General features: G+C 35.4%; 1 protein-coding gene across 2 annotated transcripts in view; it reads right to left on the bottom strand.

Annotated features, from left to right (window-relative positions):
• The window catches only part of EMCN (endomucin), an 89962-nt gene that overhangs the window by 36536 nt on the left and 32144 nt on the right, over positions 1–21282 (bottom strand). For both annotated transcript variants that reach the window (XM_080915526.1, XM_080915527.1), the window contains exons 3-4: positions 19451–19525; positions 809–904 (exon numbers count right to left, since the gene is read on the bottom strand). In XM_080915526.1, coding sequence (XP_080771652.1) covers positions 809–904; positions 19451–19525 — 171 coding nt within the window. The remainder of the gene's footprint in view (positions 1–808; positions 905–19450; positions 19526–21282) is intronic.

Below are 21282 nucleotides of genomic sequence, written 5' to 3'. Positions count from 1 at the left end.
AGTCTCTTTCATTCCAGCCTCCATGTCTCCCCTTTGTTAGTCTGTCTAAACTCCCATAGACTTCTTTCTCAGCTTCTTTTCTGTAGACATCAAGTGTTTGCTTCACATTTATTTAGTTCTCCCTGCTAAGGGCCACATCCAAGAGAACATCTTGACTCCAGAGAAATTTGCAGAATCACCGTTGCTTCCTTCTCCTCCTTCTGCTTTATTATTAGGAACCCATCCAGCCATTATTACCAGGTTAGCATTTACCTCCTATGCTGTCTTTCTGTGATGTCATTGTCCAGTCTACAACTCCAGGTCACAAAAGAGAGTAATGGTGACACACAGGTGACATCCCAAAAGTGTGTCCATGAATAAACCCATTAAATAATCCCACACTTTTTCTTAAATTTCTTTTAAATTTAATTTTAAATTTAAATTTTAAATTTTAAATCAAATTTCTTTTAATGTTAAATCTTTCCAGGTTATATCTTCATGAATACTTTTTAGTAGGTAGCTTTTGGAGAGAACGTTTTAGTTTTGCCAGAGCTGTGCATTTTGTTGAGGACTGTCCTCTTGTAAACAAATGACTTGAAGAAGGACTACTCAATTGTATCTTAATTTGCATTGGCACCCATACCATTGTGGCTGTGGATAGACTGTACATTAAGAATCCAGCCAAGGCTGCCAAAATAGGTGTCTTATTTGATGGTGAGTAGAAAGATGTGAAGGCTGAGCACCGATCTTCTGTAACAGGGCTGGATAACATTCTGCAGTCCTACCCGACAGATTAGCACAGCACAGTAGCAGCAAGCATCATACTTACTCTTGTGCTGGGAACTTAGTAATGTCGAAACAGCATTTGAACTGGGAGTATTTGCCACTGTTGTGTTTAGAGGGATTGGTCCACCACCAGTCGTTGCTATTATGTGGAAAAAAGAGAGAGCATCTATCAGGAATATATAGATCACTAGTTAGTTTCATTAATACTTGTGCCCATTACTGAAAAACTTTTAACCAAGATTTAAAAATCTAGCAGTCCAATGGTCACCATTAAAATGATGTAGGTAATCTCTTAAGAAAATAGAATGACACTAGAGTTTCCTGTGTGTTTGCTATGATTGCTGTCATATGTGATACTATTAATTACATAATACAACTTGTTATATGTGTGAGATTCAGAGTCCAATAATTTGTCTAGCTATATAACATTCATGTGATGAGAGTCATGTCTGAAATATACCATTTTTTAAAAAACAAAACAGTTAATCACTACTAGGAAGAGGGAGACACAGAAGTGGCAGCCGCTAAAGAGGGCACTATAGTTCTCCTGCTTCCTAAGAGTGGATTTCATGCACACAGACAAGCCAGAGATAGGGGAAGAACAGGTGAACAATAGAATCTATTAAATATTATATTTATTCAGTTTTAAAGGAAAAATTAGCAGCAAAAATAAGTCAAGACTTAAAAAAACAACAACACTAGAATATATTGACTTGAAAAAAAACATATATTTGTACAGTTATCTTAGAAATGACCAGTACTCTTCGGTGTTTCCAAGGTTCAGTATAGGGACATTGGGCTAGTAAAGGAAATTCATAGTTGTGAGTTTGTGTACAATTTCACCTACTTATATATGAAGTGAGCTGGCACTAGTCAGGAAAGCAGCTTAGAAGATTCTTATTGCAAAATGGGATGGAAAAGAGATTTTTGATGGCCTTCAATGCAAAAAAGTCTTGTAATTCTGACAATACGCAAGAATCTATAAAGTAAACTACTAGTGGTACTGAAGCATTTGTGTGGGAGAACCAATAGTTTAGAAGGGTTCTTGGTAAATAAATACATCCTCTGGTAGAAACACTTCAGGATTTAATATGCAAACAAAACTGAAATTCAAATGTAAATCAATTTTACATAATTTGTTTAAAAAATTATCCACTATTGCATTTAAGACTAAAATGGACATGAAATTTGGAGGGAACTAGTTGGGATGACACAAAAGGGCAAATGGGAGTGAGAGTTAATGAGGTTTATGGAGCAATAAATATGACCACATATTGTCTACGTGTATAGGATTGCAAAAATATGTAAAAAAATTTACATTGGACTCAAAAAACCACTGAACTAAAATGGACAAATCATATGCTATGAAAATTATTTAGTAATAAACATTATTTTTTAAATTCTAGAATTTAAAAGAATAAACATTTTAAAAGCTTAGTGAGAGCCAGGAGAATTCAAACTTTTAAGTGAAAGTAGCAAGATGGTAGAAGAGGAATGGAAAATTCACCAGACATTAAGATTTTTAAAAGAACAAAGCAAAAGTCTTGTAAATAAACAGTTCAGAAAATCAAATTATTGCAGCTCGAATAACAGGTTAGATAATGGGAAAGGAAGAATTTGTGATACCAGGTCTTTTGAAATGTTTCCATCAGAAGGAAACAGAAGAAAGGAAATGGGGAAGAAGAGCAAAGAGGAAACAAACAGGCAGAAAGGGTTAAGACAGCATCCAGAATTTTCAATACAACATTACATAGACAAACAACCACAATTTTTATTACTCATCCAAGGTAGAGGAGGAAAGTTAAGAACATAGAAACTTCATTTGCCAAAAAAAAATAGTAGATCTCATTTTCAATCCTGGGATAAACATGGAAGTCTATGCACAAGAGACTAATTAGACACTAAGTAAAATGACCAGAAACTCTTTCAACATTACATATTAGAGTTTAAGACAATAAATGTGCTCTAAAAATTGAAGAAAAAGTGTAATATTCTCCTCATTATCCTGCCACAGATTGTCCAACAAAGTCCCACAGGCAAAGAGGAAATAAAAAGGTATATTCTCGGGCTCAAAAGATTAAACTGCCAGCCCACATTACTGTAATCCATGAGATTAAGAAATCGAAAGGAAGCAACAATGTTCAAAAATGAGCAAAATTCTAGAGGATTCATGCCAATGAAGCCAGCATTGCAGAAGATGTTTAAAAAGCACCATTGCAAAGTGAAAGAAATACAATTACTCTCACCAATGCAAGGAAAAGTGCACATTCTACTAGAAAAGCAGATTCACAAAAGAGGTGTACAAAAGAATCTAAGGCTATTGGTTCAGTAAGTCCTTAATCCATACATGTAATAAAAATTGGAAATAAAGAATGTTGAAAGCAAACAGAAGAAAACAAGCCAAATGACAGCCAAAGGTCTCAAAAATAATTTTGAATGTAAATTGGACTAAATCTTCTTCAAGTACAACACATATATTGTTAAAATTAATAAAAAATTGTAAAAATGCCCATTAATAGCCCGCCAACTCACTTCACTAATAAAGATTCACATAGACAGAAAGGTTGTTATGGAAATGGAAATGTATATTCTAATATTCCCCTTGTCTTAGAGCATAAACCCCACTGAAGACCTGTTTCTAGTGTTTTGGCTTCTAGAAGTGCTGTAAGTTAAACAGACAAATATAAAACTTTGAAGTTGGGAATCTTTGGAAGAGCGAGAATTGGCAATGTCTGTCTTTTGGTCCTGGTTCCCTCCCTTACTCAGTAAAATCTCAGTACAATTTTTCCAATTTTGTATATTTACATGTGTCTTCCTTTACATCTGAACAAAATTTCACTGCATATACATATGACATTTTTATCATTCATTCATGAGTTGACAGACAACTAGACTGCTTCCTTTTTCTAGCTACCACTTACTAGAGTAGCAATGATCATGAAAGGGCAAGTATCTGTAGTTGGATGTAGAATCTTTTGGATACACTCCCATTACTGAAATAGTTGTGTTCTATCTATAGATTTCTGGGAAACCTCCTCATGATATCCATTACAGCTATATCTATCTATGGATAAGAGAGGGGCTCATAGGTCCTACATCCTTGTGCTGAACTATTGGCTACTAATAGATTCTATGGGAGGGTTAGTGATTTTCTTCAGTTTCATCTGTAATGATGAACCTGTCAGGTTCCAATGGATAGTTAGACATTTTGTCACATGGCTCCTATGATATACAAAATGACATAAATGTAGGAAAGAACTTATAGGAAGAAGGGTGTGGAGAGTAAATAGAAATGTGTTGTACATGTGCATTGAATTATCAAAAAAACATTTGATTCATAAAATTAAAAGTATCTGAAGATCAAATTTATTAATGAGGTCACTGAAAATGATCAAGGTGGTTTAGCTTAGGAGTACATGGATGATGGAGTATGTATAAACAAGCTAGTGTAGTACATCTAGCCAGCAGACTAAAGTATAAAAATCATATGATTATCTCAATAGATGGCAATTAATGACATCTTATAATAAAAGTCCTCAACAAACTAAAGTTTCAAAAATAATAACTCAATAATATAGGCTATATAGGGCAACGGTCAACATTATATCGAATTACTAAAATTGACACTTTCTTTTCTAAAATCTAGAATAAGATGTTATAAATAATATCATAGTTCTTACTAAATACAGAACTGATATCTTAGCAATAATTATGAAAGGAAAAAAAGAAAATTAGAAGCCATCTAAAATTGAAAGGAACGAAGTCAAATTATCATGTTTCCATTTGGTTCAATATATATCAAATCCCGAAGGGGGCTGAAGACATGGCCCAAGGATTAAGAGCACTTGTCCTTGTAGACAACCTGTGTTCCTAGAACCGACATGATGGCTCACACCATCTGTCTTTCAGTTCTAGCCTATCCAATGCTCTCTTTAGCCATCTGTTGCCACATGGCATACATGTAGCTTAGATATATAAATATAAGTAAAATATAGACATAGAAGAAGATATAATTACAGATTCAACACTATCTCCATCAAAATATCAGCACAATTCCTTAAAGACATGAAAAGAGCAACTCTTAAATTCATCTGAAAAAAGCAAAAAACCCAGAATAGTGAAAACAATTTTCTTGTGTGTGTGTGTTTGTGTGTGTGTACATGCCTCTCAACCTCCCTGTGTGTGTGTGTGTGTGTGTGTGTGTGTTTGTGACTTGTAAGATGTAATGTCATTCCAGAAGCAGGAGGGAGGAACAATGTAAGTCATAGGCACACTTAAAATTTACTTAACCTACATCAAATCCTACAGTTTAGCACTCAGAACACAGTACATTTATTCTCTTCTTGATGACTGAAGTAAGGAAGAGAGAGCTTTACAAGTCACAGACCTGTAACATAGTAGGCAGTAGCTGACAGGATTGAGTGGTACTAACAAAATAAAAACTTCTTGGGGAGTCACCATCCTTAACCTCAAGCTGTATTATAGAAAAATGGTAATAAAAACTTCATGGTATTGCTATAGAGACAGGCAGAGTGATCAATGAAATAGAGTTGAAGATATGGAAATGAACCCACATACTTATGGACACTTGATCTTTAACAAAGAAGCCAGAAATATACCATGGCAAAAAGAAAGCATCTTCAATGGTGCTAGTCTAACTGGCAGTCTGTATGTAGAAAAATTAAAGATTACCGGAAGACTCAGTTATTCCACTTCTGAGGTTATACCCCAAAGATTCTCCAACATACAATAAGGACACATGCTCCACCATGTTCATAGCAGCCTTATTTATAATAGCCAGAAGCTGGAAAGAACTCAGGAAAATGGAAGGAACTAGAGAATATCATCCTGAGTGAGGAAACCCAATCACCAAAGAACAGACATAATATACAGTCACTGATAATTGGATACTAGCCCCAGAAATCTCTGAATACCCAAGAAACAACTCACAGATCATATGAAGCTCAAAAAAAGAAAGGTCAAAAAGTAGAAGCCTCAGTCCTTCGTAGAAAAAACAACAAGTATATAGCACCCACTCAGAGTGGGGTAACCTAGACCTTAAATCATTAATAACTCAAGAAAACTTTGACTATTTCCATGTTACATTTTGTTTTACATGTACTTTATGCTTATGGTAACTAGTATGATCTCAATGCATACTATCAAACCTTTAAAAAAATCAAGTACTGACAAAAATATGTTCAATATAATTTTATGCCAAAATGCTTTTAAAAATCTGTACATGTATCTCTCTTTTTAAAAAAATAAAGTTGTAAGAAAAAAAGAAATAAAAATTAAAGATGGATCCACATTTCTCAGTTTGCACAAAGCTCAAGTCCAGGTGGTTCAATGACCTCAACATAAAACCAAATACACTGAATCTAACAGAAGAAAGTGGGAAAGAACCTTAAACTCATTGGCACAGGAGAAATTTCCTAAACAGAACTTCAATGGCTCACACTCTAAGATCAAGAATTGATAAATGTGACCTCATGAAACTGGAAAGCTTCTGTAAGGCAAAGGACACAGTCAGTATGACAAATGGACAACCTACAGATTGGGGGAAAATCTTCACTAACCCCACATCTGTTAGAGGGCTAACACATAAAATGTATAAAGAACTCAAGAATCTAACTACCAAAAAACTAAACAACCCAATCAAAAACTGGATTATAGAGCTAAACACAACTCACAACAGAGGATGGCTGAGAAGCACTTAAAGAAATGTTCAAAGTCCTCAGTGATCAGGGAGATTCACATCAAGATTCTACTTTACACCAATCAGAATGGCTGAGATCAACACCTCAGGTGACAGCACCTGCTATGTATCTGGAGGAATACTCATTGCTAGTGGGATTTCAAACTGATACAACCACTCTGGAAATCAACTTGCAGGTTCCACAGAGAATTGGAAATACCTGAAGATCCAGCTTTTCCAGTCTTGGGCATATACCCACAAGATGTCCCACCAAGCCTGCCACAGGAACACACATGTTCCATTAAGTTCATAGTGATTTTGTTTGTGATAGACAGAAGCTGGAAATAATGCAGATATCCCACAACAGAAGAATGGATACAGAAAATGTGGTTCATTTACACAATGGAATACTACTCAGCTATTAAGAAAGAGATTACTTCAAAGAATGAGGTATCTAAGAATATGCCTAACTAATGAATAATAAAAATTGAAAATACTGCTAAAGTTTACAAACACACAACAAACATACAAAATTAAAAGTCCTTTTACGTTCACACACTGGGAGAATTATTAGCAAAATACCCCTATTATCCAAAGCAAACTACAGTTAATGACTGCTCATAATAACACCATTGTCATTTGTTATAAAACTACAGAAAATTACTAAAAACTCATATGACAGTGCAAGAGACTTTAAAGAGCGACAGTAAATTATGAGAAAAAGAAATAATCTGAGACATTTCACTACCTAACTTCAAAATACCCTACAAGCTAGAGGAGTCACATGACAGGGTATTGGCATAAAAACAAACACATAGACTGAAACAGAACGGAGATCATTAAGAAGATTAATCTACAACCAACTGATTCTCAACAAAGGTCCCAAAAATATTCATTAAGTAAAGAACAATAAAAGATTCTGGAAAACCATATATGCTTAAATGGGAGACTGAAACAAACCTTACCTTATACTCTGTTCACAAAGCAACTTCAAAACACACTAAACAAGTAAAGTGAAGACTCGAAATTCTTAAGACTTAGTATAAGAAAACTGGGAGTGAATCACTTCAGAATGTTGTTCCAGGCGATGGTCGGCTGAGTTGGACACCAAGCGCAGGAGGAGCAGCAGACATTGACACATGAGAGCATGTCACTTGGCAATTATTTGTGTTCAAAAAGATGATGCCCAGTCAAGATGTATATGGAAAGTTTCTAGATCAGAAGCTAAAGACAAGAGTGAAATAACAGAAGACCCAGGGTTTTGGCACCTAAGATGTGACTTTGAGTATTGCCTGTTTAACAAGAAACATTATGGGTGGGAGTGGACTGAGACCCCACACTGAGTCTAGGGCTGGTGCTCAGTTACCCTTCAGAGAAGAGAAGTGGAGTGAACCTTGGATGCTGTGAAAATAACACACTTTAAAACATATATAGTAGATCTACAGGGAACAGAACAAAGGTGTGGAGCAGAAGGTAAGTCCAGATGTTTGGCATTTCTGCTGCTATGTGCGTATATGCTCTGAATTTTGACCTGAGGAATGGCAGATCCTACATCATACATGTATGATGTATGATTATTAGTGCACGATTATTGTTACATAAATACCCTCATGGGATCTTTTGGTTCACACATAGTATGTTCCATGCTCCAGCTAATGAGTACTGGAAACTCCATAGTGAAAGGAAGTGCATCATGGGGGATGCTTTTAAGCTTACATATTGCATTCATTCATTTTCCCTACTTTCTTCAGATTACAGTGTGTGCCCCCTGGGACTGAATGTAACTTGTGTAGCAACTTCAGAGCATGCTATATACATTAAGTTCAATAAGCAAAATTTAATATTTTAATTAAGTTCAGAGGATGCTACATAGATTAAATTCAATCAGCAAAATTTAATATTTTAATCAAATTTCTGTAAACATTTAAATAATAAAGATTGTACATTTTAGAGAGGTCATGTGCTCTTTTGATATTTATCTTGATCATGTAATGTTGAGATCAAGGTAGACATATTTCCTCAAATACTGTCATTTCTTTATGGCTAGAAGCTTTCATAAATCCTTCTTGTTTTTTATAATATTCTACCTTTATTTCTGCCCACTCTATGGCACACCAGAATAGCAGACCAGAAATTTTTACTCTAACCTCATGAAATTTTTGTCTAATTTTTCCTTAGCCCTCTTCTTCTTAGTCCTTGGTACCTACCTTGTAATCTTGGCTTCTATGATAATTACTTTAGATGCTGCATATAAATGAGATTAGTCCTATTTGTCTTTTATGCCTGGCTTATTAAACTTAGCACACCTTCATTCTCTATCAACTTTGTCAGGATTTCATTATTTTTATGGCTGAATATTAGTCCATTATGTATCTGACCCCAGTTTTAGAAGCACACTACTAGTTGCTGGGAATTGGGTGGGTTTATTTCTTGACCTTTGCAAATAGTGCTACAGTGAACATAAGCATGTAGCCATCTCTTTCAGAGGGTCGTATATTTCCCCTGGACATCTGCCCAGCCAGAAACGAGACTGCCAAATGTTACCATGGTTTACATTTTAGTTATTTCAAGAACTGTTAAATGATTTTTTACAATAGTTGTTATAATCGGAACATTTTTCTTTAACAGCATTATGTTTACTTCTTTATGATAAGAGCTTTTGATAAGATGTTCTTAGTGATGTCAAGGGGTATCTCATGTTTTTGGGTTGTGTTTTAATTTATAGGAGAATAAATACCTCAAGGTATTACTACTTTTACTGTTACAACCTATGGTTTTCAAGTCCATGTCATGTGAAATCTCAGTTCTTGGTGTGGGTAGCATATGATAAGAAGAACTAATGTTTATCTGTATAGTTGTTGGAATAAGTGAATTTAGTATGGATCATACTTGAAGTGGTCATACCAGGACTAGATCAACTTTAAAGGGAACTGACTTCACCTGTCTCTTTATCATCAACCATTGCTTCCTGTGGAGCACAATGCAAGTGCAAAGTTAATTCCATTATTTGAGAATCTTCAATATGAAACTAGTTTTATACATTTTGGAAACTGAATTTATTGTAAGAAACAATGAATAGGGCATGGATTATATTAGTAATTTACTTTGTGAGTATAAGAGTAATTTGCTGTGTGATTGACTTAAGGGAGAAAGGTTTATATTTTTAACTGTACAGAAATGATGATATTCTGATTTGTATATTTAAACCTCTGTGACTGAGAATACTGTTTTATCTGATATCTTCAGTAAAATCACCTTTTAAAAATAAATCTGGCATAGGAGAAGGAATTCTGAGAAGACTAGCATTGACTGTGGCATATGCTGTTGAATGCTACAACCAAGAAATGGTATTTGGCCTAATTTTGTTTTTGAAAGATGCTCTAAACCTATTTATGAATATGTTTAATCTAAAAGGTGATAGTTATGAACATTAAGAATTATAAGGCAGTTCTAAAAGTAATAAAGTATGACAAATCCAGAAACATCATGTTCATGAATCAGAAGAATTAGTATTGTTAAAATCTTCAAAATTCCCAGAGCAATGTGTAAATTTGATGTAAAATCTCAATCACATTCTTCATATGAACCAACAAACAAAAATTCTAAATATATATCTCTATGTATGTATGTATGTATGTATGTATGTATGTATGTATGTATGTATGGGACCAGAAAATATCTAGTAAACCAAAGCAAATTTGAAGAAGAATAAAAAAATAGAAACCATCGTACTCCCTGATTTTTAGACAACATTACAAAGCAGTAGTAATCAAAATTTCATGGTAGGAGTGTAAATCACACACATAACAGTGAACCAACAAAAAATGGAACCAGAAAATAAGATCAAAATTAACATGACAGCTAGAGGTCACCAAGGAGAAAGAATAATCTCTTCAATAAAGGTTACAAGAAATTAGATAGCCATAATCTAAGAATGAAACGACCTTTATTTGATACTACAAACAAAAATAAAGTCCAAAATTAAAAAGTCTAACTGTGTTATGAGATCACAAAGATACTCTAAGAGAAGGTTTCAGAGATTCTGTCAAACAAAGGTAGAACACAAAGCAAACACCAACAAATACAAAGAAATTGAATTTATTTCTTATGTTTTTTAAAAAGTGATAGCTGTCAAAGATTCACATTCAAAGATGATCTGAAGTCAGTACTTTATAGAAATTCTGTCCCTGTAGCAAAATAATACTTAGGAACAGATTTAATTAATATCTGGGTTCCCTCAGTGTCTTCTGGGATAATGGTAATGAGCTTATGGTAAGATTGTGGGTTGTCCTGATGCCTACACTAAATGTCCTAGGAAGATATTTCTAAGCATCATCAGAAACAGAAGCAGCAGAAGCTTATTGAAGACTCCTTTGACCTCTTCTCTGGGATGAAAATTAGTGTACTTGTCAATCAATTTACGGATTGTGCTAGGTGGATACACTATTTGAAGGAATATATGTCAAAATGAAACTCCATTCCTTCCTGGATTCATTCCTAGGAACTCAAGACACTGAAAGCAAGCCACAGGAGTGTCAAGGACCTGGGGGAAGAGTATAGCAGCCAAGGTGAGGGGCATTCAAACATTTTCAAAAGAATACTTGTTTGAATTTGTGTGTGGGGGGATTGAGGAGGGAGAAGGGCAAGGGAGAGGGAGAGAGAGAAACAGAGAGAGAGAGAGAGAGAGAGAGAGAGAGAGAGAGAGAGAGAGAGAGAGAGAGAGAGAAAGAGAGAGAGAGAGAGAGAGACAAAGAGGAAGAGAGAGGAGAGGGAGAGGGAGAGATGAGGTACCAGAGATGCAGAGATGTGACTGTTGTAAGCTGCCCAATGAGGGTGCTGGGAACTTAACCCAGGTCCTCTACAAGAACAGTGCAAGCTCCTAACCACTGAGAAATCTCTCCAAACTCTGGCTTTGAACTTTTAAAAGGAAAAAATGAGCGAAAACTCTATGTGCTGCTGGACAAAATAGGAGTCTTTGGAGTTACACTCACAGTAAAGGCTCTTCCTTACTCTTACAGAGTATAAAAGTAAGGAGCACAGTGTTTCTTAGACCATGGTGGCTGGGTGATTGAATCACCACGGTTTTTGTTTTGTCTTGTTTGTTTTGTTTTTTTGTTTTCCTAACTTGGTTTACCAAAATAGAATTTTGCAGAAATTTGGTGTTGATATAGAGCAGGAATAAAATATCACTTTATTTTAAACATAGGGACAGTCTAGTTTTATTTGAAGTGGCCTTGTGTATAACAAAAATTTCAGACATCAAATAAGTTGTAGTACTTCAGTATCATCGAAGCAGTTCAGAAATCAGAACTTAAAATATTCTTTCTGGCGGGCTGGAAAGATAGCTAAGCAGTTAAGGGCAGTGGCTGCTCTTACATTGGTCCAGGTTCAATTCCCAGCACCCATGTGGTGGCTTTCAACCATTCACAATTCGCGACCAGGTCATCTGTTCCTCTCTGTGGCATATGGTGCATATAGAGTACACAGACATTTGTGAAGGCAAAATACTCACACACATACAGTGCAATTAATAAATATAAAAAGAAATAATGATGTCCTCTGTTCTTCCTTAGAAATTTCTGTAACACATAGATTTTTAAATTTTCTCTTTCTGTAGTGCTTTCCATGATAATTTTGGGCAGCAAATATTAACAGTTTATTCTGGATCAGCTGCACAGGTGCTTTTTCACCTGGATCAGCAGCGAGCCTGGGGCTCAGGCCCAGGGTGGTCACACTGGGAGTTTGAAGAACTCAGAGAGTATAGTACTCTCTGGAAAAGGGTCGGCTCACAGTGAGGGCCAGATCTTTGTCATCATGACTTGGGATCTGCCCGCTGAGGCTGAGCTTCCAGATCAGCTGCACAGGCACTTTTCCACCTGAAACAAGGTTGAGCTTGACACATAAGCTGGCCACGTGTCTAGCAAGGGAACACAGGGAGTTTTCAGAGCACAGGGAGCATGGTGCTCTCTGGAAAAGGGTCATTTTTTAGCCTAGAGAAAGAGCAGGGTCTCTGCCACTAGGACTCAAGACCTGTGGGTAGAGGGCTGAGCTCCCAGAACAGCCTTATCAGAACTCTCATAGCTGAGCCCACAAAGACAGAACTGAGTAATTGCCATCAAAACTCACTGCTTGACCACAAAGAACCAAGCACCATGAGCAATCTTCCTCCTGAGCCCAGGGACCTTCAGACCCACAGGAGAGACAAACACCAGTCAGAAACAAAAAGATCACCAACAATCACTGACAACAAGACGGCAAGAGGAAAGCACAAGAACCCAAGCAACAGAAACCAAGACAACCTGGCAACAACAGAACACAGTTCTCCCACCACAGCAAGTAGTGGATTTCCTAACATTCAAGAAAGACAAGATTTAGACTTAAAATCATACGTCATGATGATGATGGAGATCTTTGAGAAGTGCATGAATAACTCCCTTAAACAATTTCAGGAGAACCAAGAGAAATCACTCAAAGAACTACAGGAAAACACAACCAAACAAATGGAGGAATTGAAAATGGAAAGAGATACAATAAAGAAATCACACAAAAATATAAACTGGGTGATAGAAAACCTAAGAAAGAAATTAGGTGTCATAGATACAAGCATTACCAACAGGCTAGAAGAGATGGAAGAGAGGATTTCAGAAGCCAAAGACAATGTAGAAAACAAAGACAAAACAGTCAAAGAAGATGCAAAAACTAAAAAAACTTCTAACCTAAAATGTCCAGGAGATCCAGGACACAATGAGAAGACCAAACCTAAAGATAATAGGTGCAGAAAAGGGCAAAAGAACATCAACTAAAAGGCACAGTAAACATCTTCAACAAATCCATAGAAGAAAACTTTCCTACCTTTAAGAACAAGATAACCATGAATATAGAAGAAGCCTACAGAGCTCCAAATAGATTGGACCAGAAAAGAAATTCTTCCCGAAACATAATAGTCAAAACACCAAGTGTTCAAAACAAAGAATACTAAAAGCAGTAAAAGAAAAAGGATATGTAACATATAAAGTTAGACCAAGCAGAATTACACCAGACTTCTCAACATAGACTATGAAAGCTAGAAGATACTGGACAGACATACTGACTCTAATAGAACACAAATACCAGCCCAGGTTACTATATCCAGCAAAACTCTTAAATACCATAGATGGAGAGACCAAGATATTCTAGTAAAAAATCAAATTTACACAATATCTGAACACAAGTCCAGCCTTACAAAGAATAATAGATGAAAAACCCAACACGAAGAGGGAAACTATACCCTATGAAAAGCAAGAAAATTATTATGCAAGAAAACAAAAAGAAGACATACAAACATAAGTCTACCTCTAACAACAAAAATAACAGGACACAACAATCACTATTCCTTAATATCTGTTAACATCAATGGACTGAATTCCTCAAAAAAGAAGACATAGACTACCAGACAGGATCCAGCATTTTGCTGCATACAGGAAACTCATCTCAGAGATGAAGGCAGGCACTATCTCAGAGTAAAAGGCTGAGAAAAACCTTCCAAGCAAATGGCCCTGAGAAACAACCTGGAGTAACCATTATATTATCTAATAAAATGGATTTTCAACCAAAAGTTATGTAATAAGATAAGGAAGGACACTTTTTCTTCATTACCAGAAAAATCTACCAAGATCAATTCTCAATCCTGAACATCTATGCTCCAAATACAAGAGCACCCATATTCATAAAAGAAACCCTACTTTTAAGCTCAAAGCAGATATTACACCACACACAATAATAGTGGGAGACTTCAACATTCCACTCTCATCAATGAGCAGATAATGGAAGCAGAAACAGAATAGAGATACAGAGAAACTCGCTGAGGTTATGAACAAATTGAAATTAACATACATCTACAGATCATTTTATCCTAAAACAAAAGAATATACCTTATTTTTAGTACCTCAAGGCACCTTTTTAAAAATTGACCATATAGTTGGTCACAAAACAAACATCAACAGATATAAAAAGATTAAAATACACCCATGCATCCTGTCAGATCACCTTAGACTAAGGCTGGTCTTTAATAACAACAAAGACAACAAAAGTCCACATACACATGGAAGCTGAACAATGCTCTATGAAATGATAGCATGGTCAAGGAAGAAATAAACAAAGAAATTATAGATTTTTTTTATAATTCAATGAAAATGAAACACAACATACCCAAACGTATGGAATGCAATGAAAGCAGTACTAAGAGGAAAACTAATAGCTCTGAGCACCTCCAAAAAGAAACTGGAGAGAGCATACACTGGCATCTTGACAGCACAACTGAAAGCTCTAGAACAAAAGGAAGCAGATATACCCAAGAAGAGTAGATGGCAGAAAATAATCAAACTCAGAGGAAAAATCAACCAAGTAGAAATGAAAAGAACCATTCAAAGCATCAACAAAACAAGGAGCTGGCTCTTTGAGAAAATCAACAAGATTGATAAACCCTTAGCCAGCCTAACTAGAAGGCACAGAGAGAGTATCCAAATTAACAAAATTAGAAATGAAAGTGGAGACATAACAACAAAAACTGAGGAAATTCAAGTAATCATCAGATTCAACTATCAAAGCCTATACTCAATAAAACTGGAAAATCTGAAGGAAATGGACACATTCCAGATACCAAAGTTAAATCAGGACCAGATAAACCATCTAAACAATCCCATAACAACTAAAGAAATAGAAACATTCATTAAAAGCCTCCCAAACAAAAGAAGCACAGGACCAGATGAGTTTAGTCCAGAATTCTATCAGACCTTAATAGAAGACCTAATACCAATACCCTCTAAACTATTCAACAAAATAGAGGCAGAGGGAACACTACCCAACTTATTCTTTGAAGCCACAGTTACTCTCATTCCTAAACCACACGAAGACCCTACAAGGAAAGAGAACTTCAGACCAATCTTCCTCATGACTATTGATGCAAAAATACCCAAGAAAATTCTTGCAAACCAAATCCAAGAACACATCAAAGCGGTCATTCACTATGATCAAGTAGGCTTCATCTCTGGGATACAGGGATGTTTTAATATACAAAAATCCATCAGCGTTATCCACCACATAATTAAACTCAAAGGTAAGAAAAAACCACATGATCATGTCACTAGATTCTGAGAAAGCATTTGACAAATTAAACACCCCTTCATGTTAAAAGTCTTAAAGCAGCAATACAAGGTCCATACCTAAACACAGTAAAAGCAATATACAGCAAACCAGTAGCCAATATCAAATTAAACAGTGAGAAACTTGAAGCAACCCACTAAAGTCAGGGACTAGATAATTCTGCCCACTCTCCCCCTACCTATTCAATATAGTACTAGAAGTCCTGGGCCAGAGCAACTAACCAACAAAACAACACGTCAAAGGGATACGAATTAGAAAGGAAGACGTCAAACATGATAGTATACTTTGCTGATGACATGATAGTATACTTATGTGACTCCAAAAATTCCACCAGAGAACTTTTACAGCTGATAAACAAGTTCAGCAAAGTGGCTAGATATAAAATTAACTCAAACAAATCAGTAACCTTCCTCCACTCAAAGGAAAAACATGCTGAGAAAGAAATTAGTGAAAAGATACCCTTTACAATAGACACAAACAATAAGAAATACCTTTGTGTGACCCTAACTGAGCAAGTAAAACATCTGTATGACAAGAATTTCAAATCTTTGAAGAAGGAAATTGAAGAAGATCTCAGAAGATGGAAAGATCTCCCATGCACAAGGATCAGAAGGATTAACATTGTAAAAAATGGCCATCTTACCAAAAGCAATCTACAGATTAAATGCAATCCCAATTTTCCAATTCAATTCTTCATAGAGTTGGAAAGAGCAATTTGAAAATTTATCTGGAATAACAAAAAATCTAGAATAGTGAAATCTAGTCTCAACAACAAGAAAACATCTTCAGGAATCACCGTCCCTGACCTTAAGCTACATTACAAAACAATTGTGTTAAAAACCATATGGTATTGTTACAGAGACAGGCAGGTAGATTAATGGAACAGAATTGAAGACCCAGAAATGAACCTTCACACATATAGTCACCTGACCTTTGACAAAGAAGCTGAAAACCTTCAATGGAAAAAGGACAGCCTCTTCAACAAATGGTGTTGGTTCAACTGGAGATCAGCATGCAAGAGAATGCAAATTGATTCTTTCTTATCTCCTTGTAAAAAGCTCTAGTCCAAGTGGATCAATGATCTACACATAAGACTAGGTACACTGAAACTAATAGAAGATAAAGTGGGTAAAAGCTTAGAACACATAGGCACAGGGCAAAAATTCCTGAACTGAACACCAATGGTTTATGTTCTAAAATCAGGAATCAAGAAATGGGACTTCATGAGATTGCAAAGTTTCTGTAAGGCTAAGGACACTGTCAAGAAAACAAAACGGCAGCCAACAGAATGAGAAAGGATCCAATCCCACATCTGATAGATGTCTAATATCCAATATATACAAAGAACTCAAGAAGGTAGATCCCAGAGAATCAAACTATCCTATTTAAGAATGGGGTACAGAGTTTAACAGAGAATTCTCAACTGAGGAATATCGAATGACCGAGAAGCACCCAGGAAATGCTCAACATCCCTAGTAATCAGGGAAATGCAAATCAAAACAACCCTGATATTCCAGCTCACACCAGTCAGAATAGCTAAGATCAAAACTTGATGACAGCAGATGCTGGAGAGGATGTGGATAAAGAGGAACACTTCTCCACTGTTGGTGGGGTTGTAAGCTGGTACAACCACTCTGGAAATCAGTCTGGTGGTTCCTCAGAAAATTGGCCATTGTACTACCTGAAGATCCAGCTTTTCCACTTCTGGGCATGTACCCCCAAAATGCTCCAACATACAATAAGGACACATGTTCGACCATGTTCATAGCAGCCCTATTTATAATAACCAGAAGCTGGAAAGAACCCAGATGTCCTTCAGGAGATGAATGGATACAGAAATTGTGGTATATTTGCATAATGAAGTACTACTCAGCTATTAGAAACAATGACTTTATGAAATTCCTTGGCAAATGGATGGAACTAGAGAATATCATCCCGAGCGAGGTAACCTAGTCACAAAAGAAGACATAATATGCAGTCACCCATAATATGACACTACCACCCCCCAATGCTCTGAATACCCCCCAAAACAACTCACAGACCATATGAAGCTCCAAAAAAAAAAAAAAAAAAAACCAAAAACACAGCCAAAATGTGGAACACTCAGTCCTCTTTTAAAAAAGTGTATAGTACCCTCTCAGAGTGTGGTACACCTGGACCTTAAACCATTAATATTCAAAAGTTAAGAATTCAACCTTGTGGCAATCCTTGGTATTTAAAAATCATTATGTTTAATTTTTACACACAAGAGAACGTTGACTATTTCCATGTTACGTTTTGTTTTATATGTATTTTTTGCACATTGTAACTATTATGTTTTCAATGCATACTTTCAAACCTTTAAAAAAATCATGTACTGACAAAAATATATTTATATGGTTTTACTGAAATGTTCTTTGTAGTCATTTTATATTTCATAAATTTGAGATAATATATAGCCTATATTGATTTATTTCTTTACTACTTGTTTGTTTTTAGATCCTGAGGCACCTACAAAACTCAAAGAAAATCTGTTCATTAGAGCATATTATCAATCCTATTGTTGATAATGAAATGTGTGCTTATTGGTTTAGATGGATTATTTCTGAGCATTGTTGAGAGTCTGTTTTATCCATAAATATGTTTCAAACTACAAATATTAAAAAAGAGTTTTTCTCTTTCTATTCATCTTCTCTCAATTTTTTTGAGCCATCTTACATAATTCAGAGTCATTAAGCAACACTTGCTTATGGGCTAACCTTGGAAGATTTTGGAAACTGAAGTTCATAGAAATTGAGTATCAGTGTTGATGGGCTAAATGGATTTTTTTTTTGTCTTATAGTGTGAAGAGAAGTTTTGTCTTTTGTTTTGTTCTGTTCTGTGTTAAGTGTCACTGTTATTTTCAAGGTTTTCATGAGATTCTGCTTGTGTTAGGTTCTTTAAAGAAGTCTCATATCTCAAGAATTTTACCACTATGCTTGGTGGTAAAAGAGAAAAATATTTGTAATTTCACCTTTTCCTAATATCAGTTTGCTTTACATATGCAGATTCAACTCCTTCTTGTCTGAAATGTTGGCATTGGGTGTCCTTCATAAGATTTGAGCAGACTATCTTTCTTCTGATGAAAAAGAAGACAGATAAGAGTAGCCTAAGTTAAGAGTGAGTTTCTTGAAAAGCACCTTGCCTTTGTAATATGATGAAATCACAAAATATTTCAAACAATATTTGCAGAGAAGGAAACATACTCTAACATTACTGTAATATTAACAGAAGACAGTGGTCACGAAAAACCCTACAAGCTTATAGTATATCTTTTATAAAAAGTCTTGGCAAAATAATATAAATAAGACTGGCCTTATATAGAAAATTATGCCACAGTGTCACCAGTGAACATTTCTGCTAATGGAGTAAGGTGAGTTCAATGTGCAGCAATGTTACTTGTCATGTTCATCATTGAAGGGCTAACATGAAAACCTCGTTATATCAAGAAAACTCAGTTTTTGAAAATTCAAGATTCCTGCATGATAAAACCATCTTTACAAATTAGTAATTAGGGTCTACTATCACACTAAATGGAGATCTGGATAGCTTTTTCTTGTAGTTAGGAAGAAAGCGATGATGTCATCTCTTACAGTTCCACATCATTCCAGCTGTTCTATCGAAGAGTAGCAGCAGACAACAAAGCTAAGTACACTAAGTAGATTAAAGACATCAACTTCAGAAATCTCTGTATTCAGATGATTCACACACCACGTTGTCTACAGAAAATACCATAGGTTACACACAGACACACATGTACATACACATACAAACAAACACACAAACTCAAACATATAAATTTAGCAACAAAAACAAATCAATACTCACCTTCATGTTTTGGTGTTGTCAGTGAATTAAGTGTTGGCATCAAAGGTGTTTTGGATACTTCACTGTTGGTCGTTCCTAGTTTGATAATATAAATGACATTATTATTAACCATAAATCTTATCTGCCAAGTAATGACCTGCAATCAATACACAGATTACTAAGAAACCCTTGTCTTTTACTGTTTTCTAGATTATTTTATCTAAAGAGGAATGTGTTTATTGAATTATTAAAAGAGTTATTTAAACACATACACACACACTTTTAGTATGACTGATTAAACAGCGAGTTTCTATTGTAGATTATTATGTTGGCATCATTCAAGAAGTAAAAAAGAATTTCCAAAACTAAATGTTAGTGTCTTAAAGATCAATTTGTTTTAACATGCGTTGGGGATGGGTATTCAGTAAATAGAATCATGAGGTGTAATTTTCATAGTTATATTTTATTCTCATAACTTAGAGAATATTATTCATTGTAATGAGAATTCTATACAGATCAGACATAAGAGAAGGTGAAAACTTCTGTAATTAATCTGCTCATTTATTAGATAGCCTTTGAATTCCTATTATATAAACTCCAGATGCCCAAATAGTTCTTTCTCCTAGTATGACATCTATATATAAAGCAAGATTGCAATGCATCCACAGTAAACACTGGACCCTCCTCCCAAGTAATAAAGAGGACTGGAAAGTGTGTTGAGAAAGAAGCAAAGGTTACAGAAAAATAATCATCCAGGGCTATGTTGACTGCATAGGCCACACCACTAATCTGCACTGATTTTTATGCCCTTGGTGCTATTTAATGTAAAAGGCGGTTTATTAAAGGCCAGGATTATTTGAAATTACTCAGAGTAAAAATTTGCTCAAAAAATTGCCCACAAAATATCACAGGAAGCCCTGTTCAGCTAAGTCTCACACCACACAAGGCATTTATGTATATGCATATGAGAGACAGAGAGAGGCAGAGAGAATCTGTCTGCCTGTCTGCGTGTCTGCGTGTGCAAACATATGTGTACATATGTGTGCTTGCAATAAAAAGAGTAACACTTTTGGATTGTAGCTAAGTTATCAGCAACCACTTTCAAATATGTGTAGCACTCAACATATGGTATGATGGATTTTTCTATATGCGCTGAATGCACTAAAATTCTGAAGAATAAATGCACATTATTATTATGAGGAACTAATGGAAACTGATTTGTATTAATTTCAAGTTCTTAAACAAGTGCTTTCAAGAATTGTTCAGAGAAACACACACACACACATATATGATGAACTCATATTTTTAACATTTTTTTACAGATAGTTCATTTTAAACTTAAACTTAAAGATAGAAAGATAACAAAGGAAAGGAGAGCTTCTATAAAGAAAGATGGACAGTTTCATTAAAGTTCCATCTAGCCATACAAAGAAGTTTGTGAGACTTCGGTTTTAAATTCTGTTCTTGAAACTGGAGAGATGGCTCAGTGGTTAAGAACACTGACTGCTCTTTCAGAGGTCCTAAGTTTAAATCCCAGCAACCACATGGTGGCTCACAGCCATCTGTAATGAAATCTGATGCCCTCTTCTGGTGTGTATGAAGAGAGCAACAGGGTTAGTCACATACATAAAATAAATGAATCCTTTTTGAAAAAGCAATTCTTTAAAGTTTTATATACCTATTTTCTACAATAAGACATGTAATTTAAATGTCACCATAATAGAGCCCCATCTGAAATATCTGGCTAGAAATACCTCTGTCTGTACTTGAAATTTAATGCCTATTTATGACTTGAGATTTTAGTATTAGTTCTGAAAACTTTGTATTCTTTGAGCTAATTTATCTCATCAGCA

The sequence above is a fragment of the Micromys minutus genome (genome assembly GCF_963924665.1).
Source record: "Micromys minutus genome assembly, chromosome: 4".
In the NCBI taxonomy this organism is placed as follows: domain Eukaryota; kingdom Metazoa; phylum Chordata; class Mammalia; order Rodentia; family Muridae; genus Micromys; species Micromys minutus.
Note: the sequence above shows the minus strand (reverse complement) of the source record. Positions and strands in the feature narration are given on the sequence as shown.